Consider the following 21,712-nt stretch of genomic DNA (forward strand, 5'->3'; position numbering starts at 1 on the left):
TAACCCTGCATATCTAACGATTGCCCAAGCCTTCAAACTGGTGCTTTTACAATCTAATGTGATGTATATACTTAACAAAATAAGATCATACAGAAAATTATCACTCTAAAAGAAAAATATTATCAAATTGGCAACTAATAGGCATACAATAACATCGAGAATTTAACAGGCCAACCTTCAGGCACCCCTTGTCCAATCAATCGGGCTCTTCTGCCAGTCTGTTCCAAAGCTTCAGTCATCGTCTTCACTGGTGTGGAACCAAGAATCCTAACAACCTGATTACTCAGATCCACTTCAACGTTCTTCACTCCTGGTAAATGTGACAGAACGAATAACAAAGGAAACAACCTATCATTGGAATTAAAAATGCTAAACAGGTCACTTAGAACGATACATCAGAAAGCCTACCATTTACTGACTGTAGTTTATTCTTGACCGCATTAACACAGCCTTCACATTTCATATCCACCATGTATTCCGTCTGGCACCAAATTAACCATAAAACATTAAAGCACCAGATGATCAGCAAGTCATTTTTGTTGCAAAAGAGTTTCTTGACAACATTTACAAACTGAGAATTTGATAGAGCAAGAGAACGAGATCCTTGAATGAACAAAAAACAGGGACTTACACCCTGGGGCAGTCCCCCTCCCTTTTATGCGTATTACTATGCAATAGAGATCAACTGTAATTTAAACTCCTAGAAATAATGGCATAAAGAGATAACACTCCAATATAACAAAAATTCTAAGCCTTCAAACGATGATATGCTTGGAATCTCAATAAAGATAACCTTCGAATTATTAAATCTGAATTATCTCCAGCGGTATTTAGACATTTCACTCCAACATACTACACAAGTGTGGAAGTGGTACAGATTTTAAAATATGGAACTGCAGAACACACCAGGAGCAGATTTAGCTAAAGCTGAGCAAACTAACAACTAAAAGCCCAGCGAAGCAACAAAGGCATGAGGAGGATTCCATCCAATCCAAATATAAAAGAAAAGGAGACAAGTGCTTTCAGACTAAATTGTCAAACGTACCAGTAAATCCGGCAAAACAGCATCGGCCTATCAAGAGAAAGAGAAATAACAATAAATAGTTCAGACTATAGGCGAATCAATATAAGAAGACAAAAGTTCGATATAGATGATGGCGAACCTGAGAAGAAGGGCTGTGTTGAGAGGTTGGGGCGTCCATGTGGAGAGCTGGGCCGGGGTTAGCAAATGTCCTGAGAAGACCGAAGCGGAGCGATTGAGAAATGGAGAGGAAGGGAAGGTGTGGGACTTTGGGAGATTGGGAGGAAGAGGATGGCGATGATGAAAGAGCTGAAAAGGCGAAAGCTGCAGGAATTGCAGAAGCAGCTATGGCAGTCGTGGTTGTTGCGACTGACCTTAAGAATGCCATTTTCGCGTAATTATAATTCTTCCATCGGATCGATTTGAGTCATGCACTCTCATAAGTCGATAGCTTTCCGCGCGCGGACTCACCTGCTCGCCACTTCCTTCTGGAACCATCCATCCCTTCCACAACGTAGCTTTTTTTTTTTTTTGGGGCCAACCACCACTATATCTAATTTTATATTCTTAATTTTTATTTGCCATAAAAGTTTTACAAATACTTCTAAAATTTTAAAATTCTAAATTAGTTTTGTTTATTATATTTAACAACACATTTTAAAAGTAATTTTTAATTTGAGATTTTGAAAATAATGTACTCCTCCGGTTCTTAATATAGGACCCAATTCTTGAGTTGGTTTTGGTCCTAAATATAAGAGTCATTTATCATATTTATCAATTTTCTCTAAATTACCCCTATGAATACTCCCTCAACTATAATCAAGTAAAAGAGGGAGAGGGGGTATTAAGAAAGATGATTATGGTGTTTTAGGAAAAATGTGTCACTTTTCTTATAATTAACTAACTTACCTAACTTCCTTAATCTAATCAAATTAGTTAAATGGGTCTTATATTAAGGATCGGAGGAGTATTAATGTTGGCCCAGGTTTATGTCAGGTTAAAGTTTTGTAATCATACCGCTCATTATAATTTTCTAATTCTTCTCTTTAAATATATTACATGCAATTAATTTTATGAAGGCAGCGGATTTGAACCCGTGCCAGAAAATAACAAAATATAGGGATAAATTTTGAAGCATCAGCCTTTCTTAAATCCAAGCATTGGTGAAGACGTAATTTATTTAGGAACATCCCAACTGGGTTTTACGTTCGTCTCCGTGAAGACAAAGTGGAAGCAAATTAGCCGCTCTCTTTTGCGCGTAGTGTAATTTTCAAGCTTAATTGTGCCCCGTTTTTGGTAGAAGACTCTGCTTTTTGATTAAAAAAAACTGATATTGTTGTTGGATTCTCAGGAGACAGGCCATGGTTCAGCGAACACGTAGTTCTTGCCTCAGCCCGCATCACAGCATACAGCCCGTATTGTAGGAAATTCTAGCCCATGTTTTGCCATTTCTACAGGCCCAGCCCATTATCAGGTCCATCCAAGGGCATCAAAGCTTATTGGTTGGTTATTTATTAATCCCTCCACTTCAATTCTCTTATTTATTTTAGTCTTACTCTATAATTTATTTGGACATAAATGCTCCCGTTCAAAATTAGGAACCACAGATTATGAATTGCCGTAATAGATGGACGTGCAGGATGGTGTGAACATGCGGCGATGATTCTATAGTAATCGAGTCGCGGCCCGAAGGCGGGCATTTCCATGCATTGCCAGTAGCTTAATATTTTTTTTGTTGGCCGAAGAGTAGCTTAATATTTAAACTTTATGTGATGCGTCCATTATTTTGGTTAATAATAATAACTAAATAATCATTAACAATTAACTATCAACAAGGACCCCCCGGGGGGGGGGAGCCGCCCAAGGCCCGCATACTGCAGGACCCAGTCGTGAGGAGTTATGATGTTCGTCGTTGACACCCGAATAAATATATCTCTTCTAGGATCGAAAACGTGAGACATAGATGGAAAGTGACGAGCAGAATATTTTACGGAGGAGCTGGAATGCATGGGACCTACCAGCGCGAGCGCGACACACACACACACACATATATATACTTGCAGGGCAAGGCATACCGACTCAAGCAATCGAAGCCCGCTTGTTTTTCTTTAAGCATATTGTCTCATTGACGAGGCCTCTATTGCTTATTACTCTGCTTTGCATGCTCAGCGTCTTTCCGGCTTCAGAGTCTAAAAGCGAAGGGCAGGGCAAGCTGCAAACCTACATTGTTCATGTCAAACAAACTGATGGTATCGCCTCTCTGCAATCCGAAGAGCTGCACAGCTGGTACCAATCGTTTCTGCCAACTACCACAGAAGCCTCGTTCAAGGATCGCATGGTTTTCTCCTATCGAAATGCTGTGTCTGGATTTGCTGTGAGATTGACAGAGGAAGAAGCCAAGGATCTGCAAGAGAAGGATGAAATTGTGTCGGCTCGTCCCGAAAGGACCCTTTCTCTGCACACTACCCACACCCCAACCTTCCTGGGTTTGAGAAAGGGATCGGGGCTGTGGAAAGAGTCCAACTTTGGTGAAGGCGTCATAATTGGGGTTATAGACACCGGAATATACCCGTTCCATCCTTCCCTCTCTGACAAAGGCATGCCGCCACCCCCTTCAAAATGGAAAGGCTACTGTGAATTCAACGGACAGAGGACTTGTAACAACAAGCTTATCGGGGCGAGGAATTTAGTGAAGACTGCAAAACAACAACCTCCATTTGAAAACTTGTTTCATGGAACCCACACAGCCTGCGAAGCCGCCGGAAACTTTGTGGAGGGCGCTAACGTTTTTGGAAATGCTCAAGGCACAGCAGCTGGCATGGCACCTAAAGCTCACGTGGCAACGTACAAAGTCTGCGACGAAATGGTGGATTGTCCCGAAAGTGCAATGTTAGCTGCAATGGACATTGCCATTGGACGTGCTTTCCCTATCACTTGGCTTGGGCTCTCTTCCTTTCTTCGACGACCCAATTGCATTAGGTGCATTTACCGCGGTTCAAAAGGGCATTTTTGTTAGTTGCTCGGCCGCTAACTCTGGCCCCGACTATGGTACTCTGTCCAATGAGTCTCCGTGGATTCTCACAGTAGGCGCAAGCACCATTGACAGAACAATCAAAGCAACCGCTAGGCTTGGAAATGGGGCATGACGGCCAAACTTTGTTCCAACCGAAAAACCTCTCTTCCAAATTATTGCCTCTAGTGCATGCAGGTTCCAATGGAAACCAGTCCTCTGCCCGGTGCTCCCCAGGTTCCTTGAGTAATGTGGATGTTAAGGGAAAGGTTGTTTTATGTGAGCTTGGTGGCAATATTTCCAGAATTACTAAAGGACAAACAGTGAAGGATTCCGGAGGAGCTGCCATGATCCTTATAAACCAACAGTCCTCTGGTTTTACCACCTTTTCTGAAGCTCATGTGCTCCCGGCGGTTCACGTGAGTTACGCTTCTGGGTTAGCAATCAAGGAATATATTAATTCAACCAACGCACCCACAGCAACAATCTTATTCGAAGGAACTATAATTGGGGATTCACTCACTCCAGTCGTAGCTTCCTTTTCATCCAGAGGTCAAAGCCTGGCAAGCATCGGCATTCTTAAACCTGACATAATTGGTCCTGGTGTGAACATTCTCGCAGCATGAGGTGTGTCTGTAGACAACAAAATACCCGCGTACAACGTTGTTTCTGGTACCTCAATGTCTTGCCCTCATCTCAGCTGCATTGCTGCTCTGCTCAAAAGCGCTCACCCTGAATGGTATCCGGCAGCCATAAAGTCGGCAATCATGACCACTGCTAATGCTTTAAATCCAGCAGGCCAGCCGATTCTATGAAAGGCTTCTTCCTGCTGACATCTTCGCCACTGGTGCTGGACATGTTAATCCGAATAAAGCAAGTGATCCGGTGCTTGTTTATGACATCCATCCTGATGATTACATTCCTTACTTGTGTGGTTTAGGTCACACAGATAGACAAATTGCCATGATTGCGCAGAAGAAAGTGAGATGCTCGGAAAGCAAAAGCATGCCAGAAGCACAACTAAACTATCCCTCATTTTCTATTATTATGGGATCTACTTCACAGTACTATACAAGAACAGTGACTAATGTTGGACCCGCCAATTCAACTTACTCACTGAAGCTTGAGGTGCCCCTGGCGTTAGGTATGAGCGTAAACCCAACTCAGATAACCTTCTCAGAGGTATACCAGAAGGCTACTTTCTCGGTTGAGTTCATCCCTCAAATCAAAGAAAACAGAGGCAACCATTCCTTTGCCCGGGGTTCCCTCTCGTGGGTTTCTAAACAACACACTGTTAGAATCCCCATATCTGTCCTTTTCACATGATGAACGTCACACCACCTTGTATTCATTCCAAGGCTCTTGGCATCTGTGGAATAAATATTTCTACTTTTAATGTTAGAATATTTCGCTACTGTTCATTTTGTTCCAGTCAGATGGCTGATGATCATCGTGATCAATTTTCATGAACTTCTGATGGGATTATTTTCTTTTATGAGTTTCTGAACTAACCATCAATCCTCTCTCCGATTACCCATGAAATTTGATTTCTGCCCAAATTTTGTTTCCCGATCTTCTTTAAGCTGATGACGACCCGGAGAAGTGAGCATTCCAAGGGAACAAATTAATTAGACCTAGTAGTAGCAATTAATAATTTGACTGAGATGGTTAAAAAAATTAGTAATTATATTTGACTAAAATTCCGTTTTCCCCCATACCATGCTTGGTAATTATACGTCCACATATGTGCATGGCTTTTGAGTTTTTATCAATTTAAGTATACACATGAGGTTTCTATATGATTCTGTTTTAATTCATTTTTTTTTTTGAAATTTATATAAACTATAATACTCCTCCGGTCCTTAATATAAGACCCATTTAACTAATTTGATTAAATTAAAGAAGTTAGGTAAGTTAGTTAATTATAGGAAAAATGCCACATTTTTCCTAAAACATCATACTCATCTTTCTTAATACCCCTTCTCCCTCTTCTACTTGATCATGGTTGAGGGAGTATCCATAAGGGTATTTTAGAGAAAATTGATAAATATGAGAAATGGGTCTTATATTTAGGACCAAAACCAACACAAGAATTGGGTCCTATATTAAGGACCGGAGGAGTATATTTTTAGTCATATCATATAGAGTTTAATCCCTCGAACATCTGGCCATTACCTCCATCTCACTCCACCCCTATTCTTACCGGCCAAACCTTAGACTATAATTTTTATTCTATTAGAAGTACACTATACAAATTTATAAAATTGAGTCGAATTAAGATTGACTTTAAAAACGATCCGTCTATAGATGCCAATCGGCTCATTTAGCACTGTGTTTTCCCCCCCAAACGTAAACATCTATATACAAGCATATACTTTTTCTTTGATATAGAGTGCCAGCAAGATAGGAATATGGATTTCATCGATGCATGATGACTTCCATTTAGAAATATTGATGAATCACTTGGCCTATGCATGGAATGACATGTTCTATGGTTGTGAAGATATGAGATTAAAGTAATGGTGATGTTATCAATGTTAGAATTATGAAGCTACTCCTCCGGTCCTAAATATAAAACCCGTATACACACTAGTATAAGGGTATTATATTTAGTACCGGAGGAGTATTTTTTTTCCCCCATTTCTTGGACATGGCTACATCGATCACCATCTCAATATGATTCAAGGCTACAGACTTACAGCATTTTAACATGTATAAAAGCCATTTCTATGAAGTCAAAGTCAACGCAATGCTGGGTTATACTTTTACCTGTATCTATATTTATACATAGTCAATATGCGTAGGTGTATTCCATGTATGCAGCAAAAAGGATTTGAAAATCCTAATTCTTATTGTATATGGGAGACTTGCAACCAACACAAATTAAATCAAAATGTTGTGTGCGGAAAAGTTTTTAATAATTTATTTTAATTTTATTTTTTTATTGCACATGTACGATTTGTTTAGTGCATACACCTTAATGTTTATATATGGCGAAGTATTGAAATATCCAACAACATGCAGGCTATGTTTTTCATGGAATTTACTTACAATTATAACTTATTTAAAAGTGATTACAAGAATGTCTTCCATGTACGTTGCACGGAGCTTTACTAGGTAGGAGATGCAAAGACAGGACACATAATGAACTTTTCTTAATTTATGACAGTATTAATAAAAACTACATATAAATTAGCCGATGCTATCGTATAGAAAATAATATAGCAGGAAAGATAAAAGGAAGCTCATTAGTTATCAACTATTTATATGAGTGCGCGCGCGCGCGCAGTATGCTACAATTTGAGTCCTGGCCTGCTTAAACTGATCAACATGCTCAATGCATGATGAATTCTCACTGACCAAGCTCTGTTTAGGGGAAGCATAAAATTATTTATTCTCCCCCGCGCATAACAAGGGACGTTATAACCAATTATTCAAAAATCCATGTCTAATATATTACATCCTGTTCTTAGTATAAAATCTTATTTGATTTTTATTTTGGTTCTAGACATAAGACCCCAATCTTCTTTGTCTTTAATATTTATGTTTTTTTTTTTTAAAATAGTCCTTCTAATAAGGGTAGTTCTAGCCAACACACTTGAATAGCAATGATATTTTAGGAAAGATAACACCTATTTAGGATCTGTTTGGGTGTCTCTCAAAACTATGGTTTGGAAGGCAAAACCATAATTTGGGTGGGATGTTACTCAAACAGCATCAATTTTGGAGAAATAATCCGAAACCATGGTTTTGGAGCCCAAAACTCTTGTTTCAGAAGAAGTGAATCCATTCTGTTTCTGACTCAAATTGGAGAGTATGATTTTACCTGTTAGAATAAATCTCAATAATAATACGACGTTAACATCCCTCAATTATTTTTTTATAAACATATTTCATCTTATATCTTATAAATATATACAGATATTAATTATTTATTAATTATATTATCTTATGTATTATTACCTATGTTGGTAAAAAAATATATTATTAACAATTTTATTTCTTCAAATAAAAATATATCATAAAATCCATCTTTTATGTAATTATCATATTAACTTATACTTTTTTTAGTAATTTGTGTATATAAAAAGTGTTTCTGATAATAATTATCCAGACACTCTCACTTCTAAGAATCACTTTTTTCACAAAATCTATTCTTTCCAAAATCTATTCTCCAAACCATGATTTGGTTTCATCCAAATACTTTTTATTATAAATAACTAACTTAACTTATTTTCTTAATCTTTTTAAATTAGTCAACTAACTCTTATAATTAGGACCGGAGATAGTATGACTTAATTCTTTCTTTTTTTTAGTTCATGAAGAGCATTTCCGTAATGGATGTACGTGTAGTATGAACACGTGGCAATGATTCATGTAGGAATAATGTTATTGCACGACGTGCGTCAAGTGGGCACTCTTATGCGAGTGGCTCAATATAAGGTATTCATTTTACCTTAACATTATGTTAAATATAAATATTTAACAAAAAGCTACGAACAAGAAACAAGCCGCCCTTGGCCCGCATATATCAATTTGCAAGTCCCCGTCGTGAAGAGCAATGTGAGCAGTACTTGACCTCTATGTTTTGTGCTATATATTCATGCATGGCAAGTCACACAAATTCAAGGCAGTCCAATTTGAGGACTTCGTCTCTAAGCAGAGCTAGGCATTCTCGCAATGACGAGGCTTGCATTGCTTACTGGTCTGCTTTGCCTGCTCAGCATCTTTCCAGCTTCAAATTCTGAAAGCCAAGAGCAGGGAAAGCTGCAAACCTACGTCGTTCGTGTCAAAAAGCCCGATGGTATCGCTTCTCCTCAATCCGAAGAGCTGCATAACTGGTACCAATCGTTTCTGCCAACTACCACAGAAGCCTCGTTCAAGGATCGCATGGTTTTCTCCTATCGAAATGCTGTGTCGGGATTTGCTGTGAGATTGACAGAGGAAGAAGCCAAGGCTCTGCAAGAGAAGGACGAAATTGTGTCGGCTCGTCCCGAAAGGACACTTTCTCTACACACTACCCACACCCCAAGCTTCCTGGGTTTGAGAAAGGGATCGGGGCTGTGGAAAGAGTCCAACTTTGGTGAAGGCGTCATAATTGGGGTTATAGACACCGGAATATACCCACTCCATCCTTCCTTCTCCGACAAAGGCATGCCGCCAGCCCCTTCAAAGTGGAAGGGCTACTGTGAATTCAACGGACAGAGGACTTGTAACAACAAGCTTATCGGGGCGAGGAATTTAGTGAAAAATGCAAAGCAAGAACCTCCCTTTGAAAACTTGTTTCATGGAACCCACACAGCCGGCGAAGCCGCCGGAAACTTTGTGGAGGACGCCAACGTTTTTGGAAATGCTCAAGGCACAGCAGCTGGCATGGCACCTAAAGCTCACGTGGCAATGTACAAAGTTTGCGACGACACAAGGTGTCCCGAGAGTGCAATGTTAGCTGCAATGGATGTTGCCATTGAAGATGGCGTGGACGTGCTTTCTCTGTCACTTGGCTTGGGCTCCCTTCCTTTCTTCGATGATCCGATTGCAATAGGTGCATTTACCGCTGTTCAAAAGGGCATTTTTGTTAGTTGCTCGGCCGCTAACTCTGGCCCCAACTATGCTACTCTGTCCAATGAGGCTCCGTGGATTCTCACAGTAGGCGCAAGCACCATTGATAGAACAATCAAAGCAATGGCAAGGCTTGGGAACGGAGCAGAATATGACGGCCAAACTTTATTCCAACCGAAAAACTTTTCTTCTAAGTTATTGCCTCTTGTGTATTCAGGTTCCAGTGGAAACCAGTCCTCTGTCTGGTGCTCCCCAGGTTCCTTGAAGAACATGGATGTTAAGGGAAAGATTGTTTTATGTGAGCTTGGTGGCGATATTTCCACAATTATAAAAGGACAAACAGTGAAGGATGCCGGTGGGGCTGCCATGATCCTTATAAACAAACAGCCCGTTGGTTTCAACACCTTCTCTGACGCTCATGTTCTCCCTGCAGTTCATGTGAGTTACGCTGCTGGATTAGTGATCAAGGAATACATTAATTCGACCAGCACACCAACAGCAACAATCTTATTTAAAGGAACTATAATTGGGGATTCACTCACTCCAGCCGTAGCTTCCTTTTCATCCAGAGGTCCAAGCCTGGCAAGCATCGGCATTCTTAAACCTGACATAATTGGTCCCGGTGTGAACATTCTCGCAGCATGGGGTGTGTCTGTAGACAAAAAAATACCCGCGTACAACGTTGTTTCTGGTACCTCAATGTCTTGCCCTCATCTCAGCGGCATTGCTGCTCTGCTCAGAAGCGCTCACCCTGAATGGTCTCCGGCAGCCATAAAGTCGGCAATCATGACCACTGCTAATACCTTAAATCTAGCAGGCCAGCCGATTCTGGATGAAAGGCTTCTTCCTGCTGACATCTTCGCCACTGGGGCTGGACATGTTAATCCAAATAAAGCAAGTGATCCGGGGCTTGTTTATGACACCCATCCTGATGATTACGTTCCTTACTTGTGTGGTTTAGGTTACACAGATGGGCAAATTACCATGATTGTGCAGAAGAAAGTGAGATGCTCGGAGATCAGAAGCATACCAGAAGCACAACTCAACTATCCCTCATTTTCTATTCTTATGGGATCTACTTCACAGTACTACACCAGGACAGTGACTAATGTTGGACCCGCCAATTCAACTTACTCACTGAAGCTTGAGGTGCCCCTGGCGTTAGGTATGAGCGTAAACCCAACTCAGATAACCTTCTCAGAGGTATACCAGAAGGCTACTTTCTCGGTTGAGTTCATCCCACAAATCAAAGAAAACAGGGGCAATCATTCCATTGCCCAGGGTTCCCTCTCGTGGGTTTCTAAACAACACACTGTTAGAATCCCCGTATCTGTCATTTTCCAGTGATGAAAGCCAATGGTTGAAGGCACACCATCTTACTGGCGAAATAAAGGAGTCAAATGGCTCCATATATTCATCCCAGTGCCTCTCGCAGCGATGCGATGCTTTAAATATTTGATTATCTCTCTTGCATGGCTGATAGTCATCGTGAATTTTCATGAACTTTTGAATTCAGATGGAATTTTTTTTTCTTTTTTGTTTCTGCTTAGGCCATCAATCCTTCCAAACGAGCTAGCTCATAAGCACTTTCTCATGTAACTTTGATTTCCTCCCCACGATGACCCATGATATATACAATTTCAGCCCCAGGTTTCTTTCTCGATCAAACATCTTTAAGCTGCAGATCCCCTGATAAACGTATACGGTTTTTTTGACTTGAATTCCAATTTTTCCCTATACTTATTGACAGCTGTAACTTTGAAACTATCTAACTAAAAAAGCTGTTTTCCCCTAATAATTTTATACGCGCATGTGGGTCACTCTAGTGTTATATGCGTTTGGTTTATATGTGCGTGTATATAAATTATATATTCTGTTTCGTTTGCTATTTTTATTTCTTGAAAATCAATTTCAGTTGCAAAAACTTAACCATTGAAAAGCATATATTTTTATTATTACTTGAAACCGAAAATTAATTCGCCTTTATTTTCATGTCAAATTGACAAAAACAATAATAAGAATTATATTCGAGTTTTTTGATTTGGTCATGCGTAAATGAAGATGTTTAATTGTATATGCCGTTATAAATTCGTTTATTTGTAAAATACTAAAATTACAATTGTGTTACCTAACCTAGAGTGAAACACCGAAGACTTTTTTTTTTTGACGTTTTCTGCTTTTTCAAAGGAAAAAAAAAGGAAGTTGAAAATTACTAAGGGCCTGTTTGTTTTTGTTCTTTGTTTTTTTATTCTCGAAACAATTTTACAAAATTGTTTTTAAGAACAAGTTTTGGAAACAAAAAACAAAAAAATTTGTTTGGAAAATAATTTTTAAAGAATCACATTTGAAAAAAATATATAAAAAAATTATATTTTGACAAGTAATAGTTATCACTGGTAGTGATAAGTAGTAAGTAGTAGAAGAGAAAAGAAGAAGATTTCTCTAATTTTTCAAAACAAAAAAATAAAAAAGAAAAACAAAAACAAAAAACACGTAAAAGTTGTTTTAGTTTTTCAGTTTTTAAAAATATATTTTTGTTTTTTGTTTTTTTAAAACAATCAGCTAAAAACAAATTGCCAAACAAGTTTTTTTGTTTTTCTGTTTTTAAAAACCAAAAATTGTTTTCAAAATAAGAAACTAAACAAGCACTAAATTTCAAATCAGTTTTGGTAACAACACTATATTTGCAAATAATAACAAATTTTTGTTTACTTCTTTATTTAGCATTTAGTAATGTTTAGCTTCTTCTTCTTTTTTTTTTTTATCATTTTTTCTTTTTCAAATTGGTTTAGCAGTGTGTCTTATTCCAAACTCTGTCCGCATCGAGCACATAATCAGTCTATGCTTCTGTTTTCAATTTTTGACTGTCCTCCCAACTAGAGACGTGAAAACCAATATTGGAACTTTATTATTTCCTTTCATAAATTAACTAACATGAAACTGGCTAGTAATAGAACATATAAATGTATGAAATTCAATCAGTATATGAAAAACAAATGAGTACAATCCCTTAAAACTTTTAAAGTTATGATCCCTTTTCGTGCATTACACACAAAAAAGAAAAATGATGTCTAAATTAAACTTTATATTTATATTGTATATGAAAATTTCAACAAGACTGTCTATGAACTAGAAGCAATATGAATCATTTCTCGTACGTACTCCATGCAACAACAACAAACCTACTATTAGTTATATAAAATAAACTCATATAATAACTTCTATGATTAGTTATGTATAATGAAATATAATCACTTAAATCTTTTTTTTTGTATTTTATAAGACAGTATTTCATCCAAAATTTTAAATACTTACTTCCTAGAGTACAAAATCATTTAAAATAAACTAATTCAAACACCATAAATCTAAATCTAAATCTAAATACATTCATAAAAGTATATATATCCAATTGAAAAATGAAAGCAACTCCGAAAATTAGGTTCGTACGATTCTTTACGCTTCTGAGAGGCGTAGATTTGAACATGAGAATGTCTTAATAATAAGTTGAGCATAAGGCAGATCCTCTGTTTCTTGTACACAGGTATGACGTATTACGCTTTGGTTTTTATCACAAAGGCCCTCCATGAGAGATGGATATATCAATACTCATCATCTTGATCAATACCCTAAATTCATCAAATCTGGTCTGTCTATATCTGATTTAAACGGTTCAGATTTAAAATCTTTAACTAATTATTTTTAAATAGAAAAAATTATTTTTTTAAAGAATGATAGTTAAAAGATTATCTATATTTTAGATTATATACATATTAAAATAATTACTTTGAATAAATAAAAAAAATTAAATATGAACTATCCAAATGATATATGAATGATTCAGATATAATGAGTTTAAAGTGATGAGTATTGAAACTGACTCATTATATAAATTTAAACTACATATTTTGGAAAGTAAGAGATTTTCTTTGATCTCATTTCAGAATAGTAAACAAAGTGATGTTCATAAATATGATTTCTCTTTGCCATAAATTCCTATAGCTAGCCTTACATCGAGTGAAAAGTTTTAATGTTTTATACCGGCATGGTATGTATAGAGCGAGTATTACCATGCAAACGCGGCTTAGTTTACTTAAAACTTTGATAATTCCTATAGAGCCTATAGAGGCACAAAGCAGCTGGACATTGATAAGAACGGCGTCTTTACTTACCGATGGGAGATCCCCTATTGTGAAAACCTATGTTGCTCTTTGAATATAAAAGACACCCACATATACATACACAAACACACATACGCATATATATATATATATATATATATAAATAGCGTATGTTAGAGCATGGAGAAAGCCAAGCAAAGAGTGTCAACCAAGATGAAGCTTGCATTTCTTCTTGGTCTCATTTCCATGCTTATAGTGAGTCCTACCTCTTCAGCCACTCAAAATCCAGAACTTGGAAGCAACTTGCAGACTTACATCGTTCACGTTAAAAAGTCTGACGATGTTGCTTCCCTTCAGTACGAGGAGTTACATAACTGGTACCATTCATTACTGCCCGCCACTGCACAAACTCAGAACCAACAGCGCATGGTTTTCTCATACAAAAATGTCGTTTCTGGATTTGCTGCCATGTTAACTCCAGAAGAAGCGAAAGCTCTGGAAGAAAAGGAAGAGATTATGTCAGCAAAACCCGAAGAGATATACTCTTTGCACACAACTCATACGCCAAGCTTCTTAGGGTTGCAACAAGGACTCGGATTGTGGGAAGACTCCAATTTCGGCGAGGGCATCATAATCGGACTTTTGGACACCGGCATACAACCCTACCACCCTTCCTTCTCCGGCGAAGGAATGCCGCCTCCACCGGCAAAATGGAAAGGCTTCTGCGAATTCAACGGAGAGAGGACTTGTAATAACAAGCTCATCGGTGCAAGAAACTTCGTCAAAAACTCAACTTTACCCGTAGACCCACCGTTTGATCAAGTGGGTCATGGAACTCACACAGCCAGCACAGCCGCCGGAAGATTCGTCCAAAACGCCAGTGTTTTCGACAACGCTAAGGGCATAGCAGTTGGTATGGCACCCAAAGCGCACTTGGCAATGTACAAAGTGTGCGAATTACATGGTTGTTCTGAAGGTGCAATCCTAGCTGCAATGGACGCTGCCGTTGAAGATGGTGTGGATGTTCTTTCTCTGTCTATTGGTGGTCTCTCGTCTCCTTTCTTCCATGACTCAATAGCCCTTGGTGCTTTCAGTGCAGTTCAACAGGGGGTTTTTGTAGCCTGTTCAGCTGGTAACACTGGTCCTGAAAATACCACTTTGTCCAATGAAGCCCCATGGATTCTAACCGTTGGTGCAAGTTCCACAGACAGAAAAATCGTAGCAGTAGCGAACCTTGGAAGTGGTGCACAATACGAGGGGCAATCTGTGTTCCAGCCAAAGGACTTTCCTTCAACGCCATTGCCTCTTGTATATGCTGGTGCAAACGGGAACGAATCATCAACATTTTGTGCCCCTGGATCGTTACAGAACGTGGATGTTAAGGGAAAGGTTGTGTTATGCGAGCAAGGTGGTCACATTGCAAGAGTCGACAAAGGGCAAGAAGTTAAAAATGCCGGTGGAGCCGCCATGATCCTTATGAACAGTGAAGATGAGGCGTTTAATCCCATTGCTGATGTGCATGTTCTTCCTGCTACACACGTGAGCTACAAGGATGGGTTGGCTATTAAAAATTACATAAACTCAACGACCACACCCACAGCAACAATCTTATTCAACGGAACAGTGATAGGGAATCCGCTGGCTCCAGCAGTTACCTCATTTTCTTCGAGAGGTCCAAGCTTTACAAGCCCCGGCATTCTTAAACCAGACATTATAGGACCAGGATTGAACATCCTAGCTGCATGGCCTGTGTCTGTGGACAACTCTACGACACCATTCATGATCATTTCTGGTACTTCAATGTCTTGCCCTCACCTCAGTGGCATTGCCGCTCTGCTCAAATGCTCGCACCCAGATTGGTCTCCTGCAGCCATTAAGTCAGCAATTATGACCACTGCTGAGACAGTTAACCTAGGAGGAAAACCCATATTGGACGAAAGGCTTCAACCTGCAAATGTTTTTGCAACTGGTGCAGGACATGTGAACCCGATCAAAGCAAACGATCCTGGTCTTGTTTATGATATCCACCCAGAAGATTACGTTTCATATTTATGTGGGTTGGGCTACACAGACAGACAAGTTGGAGTTATTTTGCAAAGGAAAGTGACGTGCTTGGAGATTAAAAGCATAACGGAAGCAGAGCTAAATTATCCCTCATTTTCTATTCAACTGGGGTCTTCTTCGCAGACTTACACCAGAACGGTAACAAATGTTGGATCTGAAAATTCTGTTTACAATTTGGAACTTGACGTGCCTGAGGGAGTTGTGATGAACGTGAACCCTCGCCAGATAAAATTCACAGGGTTGAATCAGCGGGTTGCATATTCAGTCGATTTTACTCCGCTACCTAAAAAATTTAGAGAAGATTTAGGGTTTTCCCAGGGGCAACTCACGTGGATCTCTGATAAACACACCGTGCGCATCCCCATAGCGGTCACCTTCGAGTGAAATATTTGTGGCATGACACTACAAAAATAAAGGACATGAATCAGATGTCTGCAAAGTTTCTATTTCTACCGCTCGGAGTTTATATGGATGTCTCTCTTTGATGTCAATTTCTGCTCGAACTAATCATTTTAAATAATTATTTGCATGTTCGAGAAAAATTAGAACGAGTGATGTTTATTTTGTAAAATTTTGGTAATTACAGTAATCAGATGGGTTGAAATTAATGAGTCTCTGGGAGACTGGGAGTCATTTTTTCTGATTCTTTGCTCAATAGGGGTTGATGATAAAAAAATGGAAAAGTGGGCGAACAAAATTAGGAAACAGCTCCACAGGTAATCACACGAGACTATTTGACAAAAGCTGAGGAGCGCAATTCTATTTTGCATCACTCGTCCGTGAAGGAATAGAGTGGTGAGTAACGTGATACTCCTCAAATTTTAACTATTTAAATTTTATATAAACAGTAAAGATTTAATATTTAATATTTAATTTTTTAAAAAAAATATTTTTCTTTTAATAGATGCATAATTCAAAATAAATATACTCTTTTAATTATAAGTTTTTTTAAAAATATTTTTTATTTAAAATTTACTAGTTCAATTTTAAATCTAAATTATTAAAACTAATTTTAAATTATTTAAATTTCACTACAACAATGAGCATGATGGTACTCATCACTGCGATGAGTAGTGAATTAATTCTTAAAATATAAAATGATCTTTCGTCTTGGAACCAATTTTAGTACTTTTCACCTTAATCAACACCCTAAGCTAATTATATTTGGACTGTTTATATCTAATTTGAATTGTCTTAATTGTAGTTGGAATAGCTTGCTATGCTTTTGTCGCATGTTTACTATTTGAATTATTTTAAAAGACCAGTGCCACCGATGAAATTCATGATACCATGATTCATAAATCTATCGAAGTTGTTTAGAATTTTATAGTTCTTTAACTAACCAATTCATTAAGTATTTTACTTCATCATTAAAATTATATTATATGTTGTTGTTGTTGTGAAAAAATTGTTTATTATTATGTTTAATTTAGGTTAACTAATAAAATAATAAATATATTTAAATAATTAATTTTATCAATGTTTGACACACACATGTATATCATAAACTATATAGCAGGTGATATTATGAACAAATCATAAACAACTCAATTTATTATTTTATAAACTTTATACTCCTCCGGTCCTAATTATAAGACCCAATTGACTTATTTGAAGAGATTAAGGAAGTAAGTTAAGTTGGTTATTTATAATAAATAAGTGTTGTCATTCCTAAAATATCCTTGCTAATTAAGTATATTGGCTAAAACTATCATTATTAGAAGGATTATCTTGGAAAAAAATGCATAAATATAAGAGATAAAATGGATTGGGGTCTTATAATTAGGACCAAATAAAAAGTCAAATGGGGTCTTATAATAAGGACCGGAGGAGTACAATATATGGAAAACCATGTTTAGTTATTTCATGCTTGAACACTGCGTCATTTTCAAAAATGATAAGGATGAACTGGGGATAAAAGGTTCAAATAGTCTTAAGAAGGGGGGAAATTCCCAAAGCGTCAATCCAGCCGGCTCTCTACCCCTAACAAGGCATATTTCACTCCTTCTTTTTCCCATCAATTTATTATTAAAAGGATGGCTATTGTGCACTGTTATTCCACCGTGTCCATTATTAGATTATTGCGTGATTTATTTTGTCCTTTTCTATCTTTTTTCTTCTTTTTTTTTTGGACCAGCATTCTATCTTTTTTCTTTTAACGTTTCTTCTGTCAGCCAAAAAATGAATGAATGAAAGAAAGAAACTTAGAGACGTGACGAAAATTTGTGTACATGACACCGTGCATAATTTCACTAGAACACTCCATATGAATTGCATCTAAGTCAACGGCCATTGTTGAAGAAGCAAGCTCAGAGGACGAGGTCTCTCTTCTCATCCCACTAAACTTAAATTAACATGTTTTGAAAGGAGTAGGTCCAGAGTGAGACAACAGAAATCTCACAAACATATTTAAAAATTCCAGGTTGCCGACTTGAGCGTATAACAGAAAAAACCAAAAGATAGACAAGCGTGCTGACCAAGCTCGATCGTTACCTGCCATCCAGAACGAGTTATTGGCGCTAGAGTAACCGGCCACTCACATGTAAGTGCCGGCCTTCTTCCTCTCTCGCGACTCCTTTATATGTCCAAAAGCGCAAATCAACTAGACAACAGCTAAAGCTGCGTTTCTGCTAAACATGGAAGCTTCCTGCTTTATTGTTCTCGTTTTCGTGCTGAGCCTCTTCAGTAATTCTGCTCAAAGTAGTCCACAAACATACATTATCCATGTCGAGCGACCACAGGGCAGGATACTTGCGCAGTCAGAAGATTTAGAGAGCTGGTACCGTTCGTTCTTCCCACCGACAATTATGAGCTCCGACGAGGAACAACCGCGCCTGCTTTATTCTTATCGGAATGTAATGAGTGGTTTTGCTGCAAGACTCACTCTGGAGGAACTGAGACCTATGCAGCAGAAAAATGGCTTTGTATCAGCTCGTCCTGAAAGAATCCTACGTCGCCAAACCACACACACACCCAAGTTTTTGGGGTTACAGCAAACCACAGGATTTTGGAAGGAATCAAATTTTGGAAGGGGGATCATCATCGGAATGCTGGACTCCGGCGCTGTGATCGACCATCCCTCGTTTAGTGATGCAGGAATTCCACCCCCACCTCCTAAATGGAAAGGCAGATGCGAGGTGAATGCGTCGGCATGCAACAACAAGATAATCGGAGCAAGATCGTTCAACAGTGCGGCTAGGGCCAGGGGACAGAAAGTAGACTCGCCGTTTGATGATGATGGACATGGAACTCATACGGCAAGTACAGCCGCAGGTGCGTTCGTAGAAAACGCGCAAGTTCTAGGAAATGCCAAAGGCCCAGCATCAGGAATGGCGCCTCATGCTCACTTAGCCATTTACAAAGTATGTGTCTTCGATGATTGTCCTGAAAGTGATATACTTGCTGGGTTGGAAGCCGCCGTCGAGGACGGTGTCGATGTAATATCAATGTCTATCGGTTCCGATGAGGCGTCGCCGTTCTTTAACGACGCCATTTCGATTGGTTCGTTTGCAGCAATTCAGAAGGGAATATTTGTAAGCAATGCGGCCGGAAACTCTGGCCCTTCCAGTGGCTCTATTTTTAATGGAGCGCCGTGGCTTCTCACAGTTGGAGCAAGCACCATCGACAGAGCCATTGCAGCTACTGCGAGGCTTGGAAACGGGGAAGAATTTATCGGCGAATCTGTTTTCCAGCCTCATGACTTCCCTTCGACAATGCTGCCACTTGTGTATGCCGGCAAGAATGGCCAAGAAGATTCTGCCTTTTGTGCTAACGGATCCTTGACTGGCGATGATTTCAGAGGCAAGATTGTTTTATGTGAGAGAGGAGGAGGCATTGGAAGAATTGACAAAGGAAAAGAAGTGAAAAGAGCTGGTGGAGCTGCCATGATCTTCATGAATGATGAAGCTAATGGCTTCAGTACCTTAGCTGATGTACATGTTCTGCCGGCAACGCATGTAAGCTATGAAGCTGGGCTGAAGACGAAAGCCTATATAAATTCTACGGCAACACCAACAGCAACCATCTTGTTTAAAGGAACTATCATAGGAAATCCCTTATCTCCTACGGTTGCGTCCTTCTCTTCCCGAGGTCCTAACTTGGTAAGCCCTGGGATTTTAAAACCAGACATCATTGGACCTGGAGTGAGCATCCTAGCCTCCTGGCCATTCCCACCAAATAACATTACATCTTCATCAGAACCCAATTTCAATATTATGTCTGGCACATCTATGGCGTGCCCTCATCTGAGTGGTATTGCAGCTTTGCTCAAAAGCTCTCATCCTCATTGGTCGCCAGCTGCTATAAAATCTGCTATCATGACTACGGCGGACACACAACATTTGGGAGGTAAACTCATTCTTGATGAAAAACTTCAGCCTGCAGATCTCTTCGCCACGGGCTCCGGCCACGTGAATCCATCAAGAGCAAACGATCCGGGTTTAGTTTATGATATCGAACCGGATGATTATATTCCTTATCTGTGTGGTTTAGGGTACAGAGATAAGGAAGTTGGGGTCATTGCTCGCAGACCAGTTAAGTGCTCGGAAACATCGAGCATTCCCGAAGGACAGCTCAACTACCCCTCGTTTTCTGTTGTGCTTGGTTCCTCCCAGACATTCACAAGAACAGTTACAAATGTCGGGGAAGGTTATTCATCGTACGCTGTCATGGTTACAGCACCGGAGGAGGTTGACGTGAAGGTCCAACCAAATAAGGTTTATTTTTCGGAGGTGAACCAGAAGCAGACGTATTCGGTCACTTTCAGCCGAATTGGGTCGGGTAATAAAACAAGGGAATATGCTCAAGGGTATCTACGATGGGTCTCTGCGAAGCAGAGTGTTAGGAGTCCCATCTCTGTGAAGTTTGAGTGAGATACTGGGAAGGTAGGTATTGACGTCTCGGAACACCATTGTCATGGTTTAAAAGTTGTCCTACCGCATATGAACTATGAAGAAAAGCTTTCTTATAATCTTCCTTGTATCGAAGGTAAACTAAAATCAATGTCATTGTAATCTATGTCCTTGTCGTTACCATCGCTTTCATATCTTTGCCCGTTCCATGCATATTTAAAATCCGAATTTGATGACGAGAAGATTTGTCGAAGCCCAGAAATGTGAAATATATACACTGCTGCATGACACTGGAGAGGTAAACTAAAATGCAAAATATTACCCAATTTCAGATTAAAAATCTCGTAGCCGACAGAACAAAGATGATTGTTCTTCGTATAATTAAGTCATATTGTTCAGCTTACTAGAAATGTTATATATAATCATATCCATGGCTGCTCGTAAAATTATCTCTCGCAAGCATCGGCTTCTTTCCATAGACATATGCCTGTTTAATTTGCGTAGTTTTAAAAATTACTTACAAATACACCTGTTTGCATTGTTTTAAATATTACTCACAAATACATTTTACATAAATTTAAACAAAACTCTTTTCAACCGTATTCCGTAAATCACGATTAAAAAACTATTTATAAGTTATTCTAAACAGATCCAGTGCCAACAACACGCTTTCATTTGGACGTTATCTCATCCCTCCATCTTATTTTAGATTCACCCAAAGTTTTTCCTCTTTAAAGATAATTGAAGGATATCAATATGCTGTTGGGAGAACTAATGCGACATTTCAACAAAGTAAAATGCTGTCAAGACTGAAATGGAAGAGCAATACCGGCCCCTAAACAAAGCAGTCATAAGCCTACGCTGCCATCTAAAAGCTAAGATTAAATGTATTTTAGGCCTACGCAGAAAGGAGATCCTGCTCTGTATTCCGTTTTGATTCCAAAAACAGCCGGAGAGAAAGGGGTAGAATAGTAGATTAAATAAACTCATAATTGCGATCAGTATCTTAAATTTATCAAATCTGAACCCTCCATATCTTATTTAGATGATTTAGATTAAATTCTTTTTTTATTTTTATTTGTTCAAAATA

The 21,712-nt window shown here is 38.7% G+C and overlaps 4 protein-coding genes and 1 pseudogene across 4 annotated transcripts; 4 read left to right on the plus strand and 1 right to left on the minus strand.

Annotated features, from left to right (window-relative positions):
- Nucleotides 1-9: 9 nt before the first annotated feature.
- On the minus strand, nucleotides 10-1,529 carry LOC114743808 (copper chaperone for superoxide dismutase, chloroplastic/cytosolic-like). The gene is made up of 4 exons (XM_028932017.1): nucleotides 1,164-1,529; nucleotides 1,046-1,072; nucleotides 409-481; nucleotides 10-310 (listed from the first exon to the last, which is right to left on the minus strand). Exons 1-4 carry the CDS (start codon nucleotides 1,407-1,409, stop codon nucleotides 135-137), a joined length of 522 nt encoding a protein of 173 aa, XP_028787850.1. The 5' UTR covers nucleotides 1,410-1,529; the 3' UTR covers nucleotides 10-134.
- A 1,455-nt stretch (nucleotides 1,530-2,984) lies between these two features.
- LOC114743803 (subtilisin-like protease SBT1.7) lies at nucleotides 2,985-5,357 on the plus strand (annotated as a pseudogene).
- Nucleotides 5,358-8,711: 3,354 nt separating this feature from the next.
- LOC114743804 (subtilisin-like protease SBT1.2) lies at nucleotides 8,712-10,937 on the plus strand. Its single transcript, XM_028932014.1, has one exon. It carries the CDS (start codon nucleotides 8,712-8,714, stop codon nucleotides 10,935-10,937), a length of 2,226 nt encoding a protein of 741 aa, XP_028787847.1.
- A 2,951-nt stretch (nucleotides 10,938-13,888) lies between these two features.
- Nucleotides 13,889-16,156, plus strand: LOC114743800 (subtilisin-like protease SBT1.2). The gene has a single exon (XM_028932012.1). The coding sequence runs from the start codon at nucleotides 13,889-13,891 to the stop codon at nucleotides 16,154-16,156; it is 2,268 nt and encodes a 755-aa protein (XP_028787845.1).
- A 2,252-nt stretch (nucleotides 16,157-18,408) lies between these two features.
- LOC114743806 (subtilisin-like protease SBT1.2) lies at nucleotides 18,409-20,643 on the plus strand. The gene has a single exon (XM_028932015.1). It carries the CDS (start codon nucleotides 18,409-18,411, stop codon nucleotides 20,641-20,643), a length of 2,235 nt encoding a protein of 744 aa, XP_028787848.1.
- The last annotated feature ends 1,069 nt before the right edge of the window (nucleotides 20,644-21,712 follow it).

This window comes from Neltuma alba, unplaced genomic scaffold, assembly GCF_004799145.2.
Source record: "Neltuma alba isolate B1F8T4 unplaced genomic scaffold, ASM479914v2 tig00004133_pilon, whole genome shotgun sequence".
NCBI lineage: Eukaryota > Viridiplantae > Streptophyta > Magnoliopsida > Fabales > Fabaceae > Neltuma > Neltuma alba.